We start from the raw sequence: 14,223 nt of genomic DNA, 5'->3' as shown, positions 1-14,223 counted from the left end.
CTCAAAATTCTGCAAGCTTGTTTCTGCTCTCCTCCCTATTGACCCCAGCTCTTTCTTTGGACCTTTAAAAAAGAATGTGATATTTGATCCAATTATTAAAACTAGTGATGCACGTAAGGAGCTTAGGCTGGCAGATTAGGTTGTATGTGAAGTGTTAGTACATGTAAGCACAGTATCTGACGGATACTGAGATATGCATTTATTTAAGAAAAATAAATAAATTAAAATGTCAATTCTCCAATAATTTAAGCAGCCTTCATTACATATATCTAATAAGAACAGTCCTTCAAACACATATTGGAGTATTATAATTTATGTCAATATTGATTACAGTTTTACAACTCAAGTAAATACAAGTAAAGTCTTTTCTAGAAAGTGTCTTCTGTGATGTTTTCGGATAGTATAGATAAATAGTCCCATATAATCTCTTAACGTTCCTTAGTTCTCAGGTGTTATTTATTTCTTTATAGACAATTAAATAATCTTGTTATATTTCTTGTGTATTTATACAGTAAATTTGCATTTGATAGCTCTGTAACGCAGCACAATATTTAAAAATTGCAACTTTAAAATTGGATTTTAGAAATTCCCTTGTGATTTATAAGGTATAGATAGGTTTTAAAAATAAAATTCAGTATGGCTGGTGATTTTGTACAATACACTGATTGTCTAGCTCTTCAGCATAGAAAGTGTTATCCAGCATAAATCTCCACAGGATTTAACAAAGATGCAGGCTCTAAGGTGTCTTTGATAAAAGCTTACAAGTTAAATTTGTCATTCATATGTAGCTCTGGAGTCTCCCTGTTGCTTTTTCTTTGGAGTCTATAAGAAACAGTCTTTCACAGACAAATAGGACCTAGTTGTGCAGTCATTTTCTATTAGGAAAAGTATGCCATACCTCACCTTAATGGCCTGAAATGTGTTAATGACTGATGGAAGATGTTTCATAGTCTTATATTGGACTGGGTAATGCTGACATGCCAGTATTTGGGGATTTAAAAAAAACAAACAAACATCCAAATAATTTATTTGGAAGTTGATTGTTGGGTATTTTATTAGGGTTTTGTTTAAATTTTTAAAAGATTATGTAAAACATTAAATAGGAATACATGTATGCAAAATGTAGGGTATTTTCTACAAAATGAGTAAAAAATATGCTTTCTGTTTTCAGCTGAACTTTCAGGTTTGCTTTTTATAGGAGATGCAATTCTACAGGTGAGTAAAATTGCAAGTCCTTTTTATATTTTTCTAGAAAAGTGAAATGAAATGTGTACTTATGAAATGTAGAGTAAGTCTTCTCTTTATCTTTTTAATAACAGATTAATGGAATTAATGTGAGAAAATGCAGACATGAAGAAGTGGTGAGCATTTCGGGGGTTTTTGTCTACTTTTTTTTCTTTTGTAGTGATTGAGATGGTAGTGCACACTGATTGCAGTCTGATGGTATCAGTTGTATTATTGTTATTTCTAAACAAATATGTCTGTACCTTCTAGCATGGCAAGAAGCTTCAGATCTCAATGCAGTCTTTTCTTCCTAAGTTTGATGTAATTGCTGTTCTCAGATAGGCTTTTCTGCATTAAAGGTGATTATTTTATTATGCAGATTTTAGCTGTACATATTCCAACATTTCTTCTTTTGGCTAATAGCTATCAAATTTCAGCTGTGCTGCAGCTTTCTGATTGTTGATTTCAAACACTGTAATTTACACTATGTTGGAGATTTGCAGATTGGTTGGTTTTAATCCCAGTTAAAAATTGAAACAAAACAATTCATCTGCCTTTAATTCTCTGGCTGTTACTTATGAGGGTGCTCTCGTCCTTCAGTTAAGCAGATATCAATATGGGTTTAAAATAACAGTGTATTAAGGAGGTTCCTTCCAGAGGAGCCGTGTGTATTTGAGAGCTATGGTAGAATGATTCCCTTGGTAAGTCAGCTTTGCTAAAAGTATCATGTACATTTGTTATATTTGACTCTTTTTTAGTGCTTTCAGAAGTAGGAAGACCTGTATTTCAGAAAAGAATGCCAGAAATGAGAATATTACAAAAGAAATTATCTTTAAATTGTCTAGTTCCATAGAATTTGTACCTATATTTTTAAAATAATGTAGTAATGATATATTTTAGAATAAAATATAGTAGACTTTGCCAATAAATTATTCTGGGTTTCATACAGCATTCTGCTATACATCAGATCATTGAACATATGCATTCGGGTATAAATATTAATAAAGATGAAGTACTTATGAGCAAGTTAGTGCTGGCTGAAAGAGTAGATCACTGCACTATTCCTCAGAGTGCTTCTGTGAACTGGTTTCATGTTGGAAATTTGTGCTGCAAATCATGCTTCATTCTTCAGAGCCTTCATCGTACCACTTTCCATATACACTGGCTAATAGTAATATTTATAATACTTTTAAGTTTTGGCTGTGCAACAGTGATCAGCTTTTAATCTTTTATAAGCTTACCACAGTTACTTGGTTAATCTCTCAATGGGATTTCAATAGGCTGTTGAAATTTCAAGACATGAGGGAAAAAAAGAAGTGTAGACTTGCTCACTCAAAACGTATTGAAAACTGGTAAGAGCAGTTTTTCTGAGACAATCTCTGAATCATTACAGTTATACATAAATCTATTGGCTATTTATGATCAGATTGAAGAGATTTTGGAAAAGCCAAACGGTGCATGTTGACAGCGTAGCAAGTGCCATCATGTTAAATTTTGTTTTATACCATGTTTGTCCAACATAATCTGCCTCTCAAACTCCATATAGGTAATTTTCTCTGAATAACAGAAAAAAAAAGTGTATTTTATCAGTTTTGAATGTGCATTTGCTTATGTGCAAGTATTTTAGGAGTTTAAAAAGCAGATAAATCTTTATTCTAAGAATATTTTTTAAGAAATAATAGTAAATATTGAGCAATATTTAAATAAGATAAAATGTCCATATGACGTTTTATAAACTGAAATACACAGAAGAGTTAGAAATATAAAAGAAATACAAAAAGCAAAACTCTGATAATCTGGAGGATTTTTAGAAACATTCACTATCATAAATTACATATTTGTGGAGTACATTTGTTGCAAAGACAGGTAAAGTAATGATAGATGTGGTTATTCCTTGTGCAGTAATCAGTGGGTTTAGTCATAGCACTGAGTAAAGGGCAAGTACATGAACTGGTCTGCCTGCAGGAGTTAGGTGGGATTTTGTCGACAGCATGCCCTTTGCAGTTTCAGTTGTTCTAGAACTTCTCTCTTGTAGGGTCTATGTCAAATACAGGATCTGTAACTCTAATCTGAAGGTAATAGAGAAAATAGGATTCTTGTGGAACATAGTTGCCCACAGCCAGGAGGTGAACAGTAGCTGAAACTTGATTTTCAATCCTTATTGCATCTAGGTATTTTTCAAATGGCAATGTAAGGTACATGAGCTCAGAGGTTTGTTTCTTTCTGATTTTTTCTGTAACTGATTAAGACTTAGTGGGTAACATATATTAGTGATCTGGGTTGTCTTAATGTCTCGGTCATTGTGAACCAGCATGGATTTTTTTTTTTTTTCCAGTGTGTAAATCTGCAGTGATGAATAGATCCCGTTACTAAAGAAATACCTATAATCGCCTGAATCTCACAAGGAGATAGGTAGATAGAGGTGGGCAGATCAGATAGACTGTTTTAAGACTGGATAGGTAGGTTTTAGTCAATTCTTATTGTTCCTCTACACCATTCCTTCTGATTTTTCTTTTTTTTTCTTTTTTTTAGCTTTAGTTGAATCATTTAATTTTGAACTTAGGTTTCTGGTTCTAGAGGTGAGATGTTATTCATATTGTGAAAGCACATTATGAGTTTTTATCAGAGGCTGAATGTCAGTTTGTTGTCATGGCTTGTAAAGACTCCCATTGGAGTACAGCATAACACTGCTTCAGTCTTAGTTCTCTCCTATGGTAAAATAAATACATGCTCTCTGTGTTAACATATCATCATGGAAGGAGCGTGAGAAAAAAAAAAATAATATAGCAGTTCTCTTAAAAAATATCTCTCAAAATCATACTGGCAATTTGACTCCAAAAATGCAGCATGAACTTGAATGTCGAGGTAAGAAGAATCCATTATATCTGTTAATTTACATGAGTCTGTGCTCTTTCTACTCTGTATTTCTTAGTTATTCTTTTCCCAGTAGACTGTCCTTCACATTTTACAGCAAGACTTTTTAAAGGCTGAAATTAGGATTATGCATAAACAAACCTTGAGTTTAGGCTTCTCATAGGCTAATTAAAGTGGTCCAACAATGCATAATTTGTAAATCCACACACCTAGTCTATGAAGGGCTCACATTGGACATGATTATTCATAAGGCTAGAAACTAATACTTTGTAGTCTTGAAACTAATATACTGTAGCACTTACCTCCATTTATTGTCAAAGCATAAAACAAAGGTAGATTGGCAGTCACCAACATAATGCAGTTCTTGTAGCACACATGGACATTTTTGGTGGTTAAGGGTCTAGCCCAGAACCACCTGACAAAAGACAAACTTGTGGGAGAATGTGAGAGGCCCTTCTGTGAGCTACTTCCTTTGAGCTAGTACTGAGTGCCTTGGAGTGGAGAGTACATGTCAGCTCAGTTGCATGCTACCAAAAATCTTGTGTTGTATCTACTGTTTTTACTGTTTCCAGGGTTATAGTGCACCAAAGCATCCGGGGCTCATGGAGAAGGAAAAATTTCAGTCAAATTAATTCTGATATGTTTAAGATTATGCCTCTGTTCTTAAAGTGGTGAATAAAGCATCTCGGGTAGTACCAACAGCTATGATTAGGTATCACTGGTGTTTCTTTGGATCTTCATATCTGTTCTTCTCTTAGGAAATGAAATAGAATTAAATTACCATGGATATGAAATAATTTGTTATTTATTATTTGGAAAAAAATCAGGGAATATTTTCTAATGAAAAATAGTTCCTATGTACCAGTTAATATGGCATTCATGCATTCTTTGAAAACCACCAGGAAAAGCTCATGCAGAGGTATGTAGGTAGGCATCAAGACACCATAGATATTTAGACTTTGGAGGATTTTTATGTAGCACTAGCTATAATATGCAGCACTGTGTTTCAATTCATCCATCAGCTGCATTTTGCATAAGACGTCTTTTTCTAGCAGAATGACCTGATGTGATGTCCATATGCACTGCATTGTATCTTTTGCCTCCCCATTTTCTCTGCATTTATAGCAGGGCCATAACTGTGCCAGCTCTCCATGAGTCATACATGTTCTATGAAACAGACAGTGTATGGCTTATTGTTGCTTAAATGTGCAGCTGATGACACTCACTCTTGTTTTTTTGTTTTGTTTTAAAACTGGTTTCATTCAAACTGATGTTTAAACCCCTTTATGAATAGCTTAAGTAATCTTTTTTGTAAATGGTTTTAAGCAGAAGAACAAGCATGATGTATTTGTAAGTTAGGACTGGAAACAATATGATCTGAAATCTCAGTCCATCTTGACTTTGTGGATGTGTCTTTTGGTAAATTATGTTTTTATAGTCTCTTTTTTTTTGCTCGATTGTGAAATAGAGACTGAGGCTATTAACAGATTTAGCTCCCTGAATTATATGAAGTACTTGAGGATCTCTACAGATAAGGATATCTACACTAAAATTGTGCTGCTTGGTGACAATGGTAACAGCAACCTGCAAATACAGATTATCACCTTCTTATATTATGTGGCAGAGATTCTGTACTGTATAACTCATACCACAGCCATCTAATCCTTTCTCCTCTAGACTGGATGACGACCTTAAATCCTGGAGCTGTTTAGACAGCATTTCTAAAAGAAGACTATAATCAATCTGAAGTTTGCAACTTTTGAATTTAAAAGTGATATGTAATTTTTTTTTTTTTTAAATCCCATATTTCCTTCATAAGAAGAGGCCAAGTTATTATTTTTTCCATACAGCTTCTCTTTGCTATTTGAGACTTAGGTAAAAAAAAAAAGTGCTAATGTCACATTAACTGTCCTGATGCAATTAGTGAAAATATCTGTTATTGGACATCTTTTTTGTTCATTAAATATGGATCTAATAATAATCTGTCAAATATTTCAGCATTAATTTGAAAGAAGAGCCCATCGACTAGAAAAGAACTCACCAAGTGTAAATAGTTTACTGTTTTTTCCAGTGTGGTGGAAATTCCTTGGATTAGGTTACATCCTAGTGTGGTGTTTTTAACATGTATTCAGATGCTTTTCTAATCTGGTTTTAGCTATGTTTTTTTTTTTAATTTAGATTTTTTTTTTTTAATCAAACTCTGTAAAGTCTTGAATTTATTCAAGCCCTATGATGTTAAACTTTTAAAATACCTTCATGTGTTGCTTGACTTCTTAATTTATATTTTCATTTCTTTTTCTCAAGATACCTGTAGCTATATTAGTAATTTTAAAACTACTCATCACTGCTACCAAGTTTTAATAGTCGAACATGCCAGCATGACTAATACCATACCTATATGACTAATTTTTGACTAAATTTACGACTATTTGCTTATTACATAGTTATGGTCCTCAAAACACCAGTTATGATGCAGCATCCTTCAGATAACTGCCAGTGGTTCCTCCTTTGTCATGCAGTAGTGTATTTAAAGCACGTACCATCAGACATGCATTGTTTGTGACCTTGTTTACATTGTTATTTTACAAAAACAACTCAGGTTTCATCGCTTCTTTGGGAAGCAAACAGAAATATTTTCATATTTGCTTGTACATCTGTGTGTTTCACCCTCCAAGACTTTTTGAAAGTTTGTTTTTTTTTTAATATTCTTCATAGCATCTTCCACTTTTGGAGCTATATCTCAGTTTGACTTTGGTACAGGGACTCAATTTTTTCTTTGCTGTGCATAGATGCAATACTTCACAATAATTAAAAATAAGAACATGGGGCTGGCTTTCTAGTAGAGCAGCAGAGTCCCAGTGATTTTTATTCTGTTTTTTTTTTTTTTTCTGGTTTATATCAGAAAAAACACAGGCCACTTCAGCTAGGGGTTTGAGGGTTTTTTTTTTAGTTGCACTAAATAGCCCATAGTAATCTAGTAAGAGTAGACAAGAATGGCGTCAAAAGCCTCCAAAAAGCAGCGGTAATAAACATACAAAAAAAGACTCCACTTTAATGTAGGAAAACTGAAACTTTCTACAGGCATGAAAATTATCTTTCCTAACCACTATTAAGCAAAAATTCATTTACCTTTAAAGACTGGCAACAAATGTATTTTCTTTCAACAGATAACAACCATGTCATATAGACTGAAAGCAAATACTTATGAAAAGCAACCTCTCTATTTCTTATGGTTTGACGTGGGCCCAAGGGAGCATATTGGACAAAATAGAGCATGCGTACTGATTTAGCTAGCCAGAAGGAGTCAGAACAAGGAGGTGTGCTCAAAGAAGTGCAAATGTGCACACACAGTCTTCTGACATTTTTCCAGCAGTTACAGTACCTGATTTAACTCTTCAGAATTGTCATTGTTTTGGCTATAGTAAAATCAGATGGGTGCCAGGAAGAAACCTTTCACCCAGGGGTTATCTAAAGCCCGTACATATTTTTAGGTCTCTTTTCTACAATGGGTCTTTGTCTTTTGACAGTTTGTTCAGTGGAGGAGAAAGAGGAAAGGAGAATGGACTTTATATATTTTTCAATAGTATCCAGTGTTGGACTGTTCCAGCCAGATACATGGAGGTTTCCAGATGGCCCACCCCATACTTCTCAACCACTAGTATGGTACAGTATGGTACTGGTGTTTTGGTATCTGTTTGTCAGCACTGGGCCTATTTCTAGGCGTATACCTTTTTCCTTTTGCCCTGATAGTACCAATGTCTTTCTACGAGTTCAGTTTGGTACTACATGTTTCCCATCAGCTACTTTGCAAGCCTGTGGACAGTATAACAGCTTGCAGTAGTAACAGATTCACAGATATCAAGAAAAATTCTGGTGCATGTGTGATCACAGAGGGAAGAAAGTCCATTACAAAGGTTACCCGTTCTTTAGATTTCAGTGCAGAGACTGGCAGGAATTGTTGCCTCCGTGTGCTGTTAAAACTTTTCTGATCAAAATGGGAAATAGTCACTGCTAAGGCTGACATGGCATTACCAAGATAATTACATCTATCTTTAAATGAGGTCTAGCAAATGTACATGGCTCTCTTTCACTTCACATGCCCTTGTCAAGCCAGTACTGATTCAGAGTATTTCAAAGGTTCTAATTATGCTAACCCATTAAAAGGAAATGCTCTACATGAAAAAAACTTCCATATTTTAATATGTTGGTGTGCTGTAGAAAGTACTGAGGATATTTCTGGATTCTTATACTATTTTGAGGATATTCTGCTTCTTATACTATTCTGAGAATAATTTATTTACATAAATGGAATAACAGGCATGTTTCACGAAAACTTCACCACATCTCAGTCATCTTAAGATTTTTTGACATCTTTTGTTCAGTCATGTTTACATGAAAAATCTAATAAAAAACACATTCAAAATCCCCTGTGCTCTTCAGGTCATAATGTACAATTTCTGAATCACAGATTCCAGTGAGATATGTTGGTGAGCGATAGCATTTGCCATAATGAATGCTAACAGATAAAACATTTAATTTAAACATCTTTCATCCTGAAAGATTACAAGGTTTTACAGACTGTATAAAGCATCTTTCCATCAATTGATAAGTGAAGCTTTAGAGTAAAATGAATCCCCTGCACAACAGTGTCAACAACAAATCTGTGAGACAAAGTATTATTTTCTTTTTCCAATTGAAACACTGGGAGCTTTGGAATTTGGCAATACCATAACAGTTAAATTTTTACTTTTAATTCTATGACTACAGCTTTTAATATCCCAGAAGGTATCAAACACAAAATATCTATATCTCAACAAAAAACTGTTTTCTAAATGGGAGTGCGTGTTTTGAAACATCTTTCTGTATAAATTTTTTTTAGGTAGCTTTGAGATACATAGTTTCTGTTTTGCTTAATTTCTGAATTTTTGTAGAAATTGGCAGCACACAGAATATTGTAAAACCAGAACTATTAAGGTTTGAGGGACCTAGACTTCCTAAAAGTGAAGCCTGTAGTTTGTGAATTCATGGTGCTCTGACATGTTCACCTAGCAGCAATGTAACAGAATTTTACAAAGCATTTTGGTTTTCTTTAATTGTTGATCTTGCGATTTTTGCTTCAGAAAACACATCACTATATATAATAGTTTATAAATTGTGGGGTTTATAAGATTTTATAGTCTCAAATGGTAATTAACTGCTGGCAAGAGTGGATTTCCATGGGGTTATTGCCTAATTAGGAAAATAAGAAAGGGCTTGCAATGGAATATGTAGGGTTGAAATGGGATATGTAGCCTGGTCATTTTGGATGAACATATCAGATTTATGCTTAACTTCGAAAGTCATGAAAACTTCATGCTATAAACTTATTAAATCTGTAATTCAACATGTTTTCATCATTATGCTGAAATACAAACTAGTTTTTTGTTTGTTTTTTTTTTCTTTTATTTTAGTTCCGTGGAATTATATGTTAATCTCTTTTCTTTCCAAAATATCTGTAAATGTCCTCCAGTTAATTAATATCCACTGTGTGTACCTCTAAACTCAGTTTTGCCAAGACCCTTAAAATTTAGATGCTGATGAAAATGATTCTAAAAATGTTGAGGTAATATTATTTGTGAAAATTTCATGTTGCAGGATAACTATGTTGGATTTCAGTCCAACAAACTATATATGTATTTGCCTAAAAGTATGAATTTAAGGAGTTTATTAAATTGAGGGCTTTCTTTTTTACAAATACTTATGGAGAGCAAGCTAATTTTCTCAACTTCAGCTAGATGCAGTACAATTATACTGCAGTAGAAAGTCTGCCATTGAAAGTAGGTTCTTACGCATTTCTCAGCTGAAAACTTTTACCACAGAGCACACTCCCTGTACTGCTAAAATATCTTTCCCAGAGATTAGATCCTTATCTGCCAAGAACCTTAGCAGGTCAACTGCATATATTGATCTAAAACATTACTTCAAATACAGATTTGTCCAAGAATTATTCTTCATGTCATTATGAAGTTGATAACATTTAGAACTGAACAAATAGGAATAGACTTGTATATTAATATTTATTCAAATTTAGAATTAAAATTTGATTTCAAATTCTTTAAGACTATTTTGTATTCATTTTTCATGAGCATTTATATGCTGGTGGTTGATTAGTGTGACTATTCATGAAAAGTAAATGTTAAGGTCATATTTGCCAGCAGCAAATTTTATATTGAATATGTAAATGTGAAATTTGCCACTAGCTGTGTGTATGACCCCAGCCTTGCACTGGGATTAGTGTAAGCAAACTCTTATTCTGGACTGATCTTTCTTTTTCTCCCACAACCAGGGCTCTGCCTAGACAAAATATTAAAGCCATGTTTTCAACTATCTTAGACATACCTCTCTTTATAAAAGATTTTAAAAATTGAGAATGTACTTCAAAATGCTGTATCAACCGGATGACTTTCACTCTGCGAGCACAAGGAACAGGAACACAGTAGCTGACATGTAGTTTAGTAATGTATACTCATTTTGAAAATTATTAATGATCTTTTCAGAAATTGCATGCAGAGAAAACTGTACCTCTTTAGTAAATGTGTCAGAAATTTCATATAGAATATGACTGTAAGAGCACTTACTCTCATAAATCTGAAGTGTGGAAGCAGTTTTAAGTAACGGTGGATTCTTACACGTTTAATAGATAAGCAGGCAACATCATTGTTTTGTTAATGATGGCTAGAAAACTCAGACCCTTTAAGTTCATTGCTTTAACAAGAACAAAAAAAGTGCAGTATGAACAATTATGAAAAGAAAGTACTCAAAATCCTTTAAAACAAATTGATAGGAATTATTTCCTTCTGTCAAGGAGTGCACATCACCTGCAAAATTTGGAGACCTTAATTCCAGTTTATTGTCTAATTTCTGTTACAGTGTATTAGAAAAAAATATTTCCACTTTCAACTTTGCTTTGATTTTTTACTCTCACTTTTTTTATTTAAAAGTTATTTTTGGAAAGGTGAAATCTTCTATCTGAAGCTTTATAGCTTTAGCATAATGTCTTCTGGCAGAAGAAAAATATCTGTTTGTAAAAGGATTTTTAGTGATTTTTATTCTAAGCTTAGCTGGGTACTATAGGAATCATGCAGATAAATACGGAATGATTTTGTTTATTCTGTAAATATAGCTGATGTTATTTTTTTTCATGTAATGTGGGTAACGTACTTAGTCTTTTTCATTATGCTGTATATTTTATGTAAGTTTTGTATAGGGGATGGAGACTTCTAAATCATTCTACTGAAATTTTCCTGTCTAATTGCTGTGTCTGTTTGTTTTGAGAGGCAATACACAGCATTTTTCTTCAATTCAGCTTATGAATTTGGAATCTGTTATTTTCTCATACACTCCTAGATAGCTCATACACTATGCTTACTTTTTTATAGAATAATGCATGCATTATCATGAATTGTATGCCGTAATAGCTGCAACCCACAAGCAAAATGTTAATATTCTACATAAGAAATACTGATATTATTACCTGCTGTGTTGGTTTTCCCATTTTTTTTATTAGTAATTTCATGACTGAAGCTCTGGCCTATATCCAGCACTGAGTGTTTTTGTGGCAGATCTTATCACCAGAAAGTGTCATTCCAGAATAACCTGGGTTTTTTTGCAAATTACTTGATCATAATCAAAACCTTGCTTAAAAATGTGTCAGGGAAATCTGTGATGGAGTATTTAGTATGGTGTATATTATAGTATACTAGTCCATAAATACTTATTTTATTCTTTTTTTTTTTAGTCCAAAGAATGTCTGATGAAATTTTTCTTTTCATCTGAAAATGGTTTTATCCATCTTTGCTATCTGAATAACAATACCAAGAACTGGTTGGTACTCTACAGAGAATTAGTAAATTATGGTTCTGGCTTATTCTTGCTGCATATCATATTGGACCAAAAAGCACTAAAATTATATTTGTGTGAGTAATAAAGAAAAAATTCACAAGGGTATTGTGCCGATATGATGAGTAGGATATTAAAATATTAAAATATTAAAATATTAAAATATAGCCTAGATTTTGCTTAAAAGTCCTTGAAATTTTATGTGATAAATCCTTGAATGTAAATGTGCAAAGTGTCTGGAGGTTGCTTAATTCTGCAGATACTGGCAGCTTTTTTTAAATATTCTCCTTGACATGCAATGTAAAGTAAAAGGATACCACCACAATCTCAGCATAGCCTATTATCACAGTTGGTTTCTGATTATTATGAAGTTCAAAAACCTTGTGACTTAAATAAGAAATCTTCTGTAGACTGGTGGGATAGCGTATCATTTATTTGGTTGTACACACGGGTGCACAGAGGTTGCTGTGCAACTTTCTGGCCAACCTGTGTAGAAAATAGTAGATGCTATTATAATGGTATAAATTGTTCTTCCATTTCAGTAGTTTTGTTTTTTTTTATTAAGAAGATCACACATTTTTCCCAAAGCAGCTTCAGCCAATATTTGATTTGACAATGTCAATGAAATTGATCCCCCAAAATATCCACTTCCTGTGTAAATTTATGAGCTATCATACCAGTGATAACTGTGTGGCTGACTGGGTTTAAACCACGACAGAGGTTTACCCAAATATGGTAGAAGATGAAATGTACATGTTAATACAACTAGTTGGAAACAGAATTAGGCTAATGGATATATAATATTTGACTGATAGTTGTGTTGAGTAGTTTACCTAAATACATGGTGGTGATTTTATCCATCTCATGGAGTCGTACTTTACAGTTAGAAAACTATCTTAAAGTTTTGTGTTGTCCAAAAGAATTACAGTTTCCTATTACATATCCTTAAAAAAATTGTAGAATAAATGTGGTTTAGTTTCAGCCACACTAGGAGCAGGTCTGCTGGTATTTCTAAGGTTTTATTAAGGCATTGGCCTCATTTCTGTTAGCTAGTTGTTTTGGAGCTCCTTAAATATATAATTACAAACTATATGTTCATGAATTAGCTCTGGAAGAGAGTAGGTGCCCAGCAGCTAGACACATAATAATGTTCATAAAGTGGAACAACTGGGAGAGTTTAGAGGACTTTAAGACTGTATAACTACACAGATCATTTAGTGTAGCTGAGTAATTCTAGAAAAGTAGAGCCATGCATGGAGTAGGTAAAGTGAAAACAAAGATAGGCAGTTCTGAACTCTGGCATGTACTCACTACATAGATATACTGAAAAAGCTCATGGAACTTGGGATGAGTTTGGGTTGGAGTCATCTGCTTCTTTGATTTTTTTGTGAGTTTACATACGTATTTTCTTGTTGTCATGAACTGCATGTCATATAGAGCTGAGTGGCTAATAAATGGATATTTGTGTATTTATTTTCTTCTACGGACCACGGTCCCAGACCAGTAGTAGTACATGGAATATAGGTTTGAAACAGTAACAAGACCCATTGTCTGGAATTAGAATCAATGTTTGCCTTAGAATCATCAGTCTGAAGCTCAGCTGGGATGAGTCAGACAATTTTGGAGAGCTTTAAACTAGATTCGAAGGGGGATGGGGTTGTAGCTGGGCTTGCCCCAGTGGGGCAGCACTCCAGAATTGATGAAGACTGGGAGGCCTCCTATAATCCTAGGGTGAAATCGGTGTGCTCAGCTCGCTCCCTGAAATGTCTGTACACCAATGCGCGCAGCATGGGAAATAAGCAGGAGGAGTTGGAAACCTGTGTTAAGTCAGGAGATTATCATCTGGTGGCAATTACAGAGACGTGGTGGGACAGCTCACATGACTGGAATATAGTCATGGAGGGCTATGTCCTTTTCAGGAAAGACAGGCCAGCCAGGCAGGGTGGTGGGGTTGCTCTTTATGTGCGGGAGCAGCTACAATGCACTGTCCAGGGACAGATGACGAGCGAGTTGAGTCTGTGGGTGAGAATTAAGGGGCAGGCTGGCAGGGGCGATACTGTTGTGGGTGTCTGTTACAGGCCACCAGATCAGGGTGAGGAAGTTGATGAGGCCTTCTACAGGCAGCTGAGAGCAGCCTCACAGTCACAGGCCGTGGTCGTCGTGGTGGATTTTAACTTCCCTGTTTGCTGGAGGGACCATTCAGCAGCCCAGCCACAGTCCAGGAGGTTCCTCCAGTGTATGGATGAT

General features: G+C 34.4%; 1 protein-coding gene across 6 annotated transcripts in view; it reads left to right on the top strand.

The window, feature by feature from the left end:
• The window catches only part of SNTG1 (syntrophin gamma 1), a 319,254-nt gene that overhangs the window by 192,952 nt on the left and 112,079 nt on the right, over positions 1 to 14,223 (top strand). For 2 of the 6 annotated variants that reach the window (XM_061448506.1, XM_061448504.1), the window contains exons 6-7: positions 1,172 to 1,215; positions 1,320 to 1,361. In XM_061448506.1, the coding sequence (XP_061304490.1) occupies positions 1,172 to 1,215; positions 1,320 to 1,361 (86 nt within the window). Of the gene's footprint in view, positions 1 to 1,171; positions 1,216 to 1,287; positions 1,362 to 7,625; positions 7,762 to 14,223 lie in introns of all 6 variants that reach the window. The other 4 variants (XM_061448508.1, XM_061448510.1, XM_061448509.1 and 1 more) reach the window with 4 other exon arrangements.

Source organism: Pezoporus flaviventris, unplaced genomic scaffold (genome assembly GCF_033815535.1).
Source record: "Pezoporus flaviventris isolate CSIRO_AGI_PZ_B2104156 unplaced genomic scaffold, CSIRO_AGI_Pfla_v1 ptg000007l, whole genome shotgun sequence".
Classification (NCBI taxonomy): Eukaryota; Metazoa; Chordata; class Aves; order Psittaciformes; family Psittacidae; genus Pezoporus; species Pezoporus flaviventris.
This window is presented reverse-complemented; position numbering and strand designations above follow the sequence as displayed.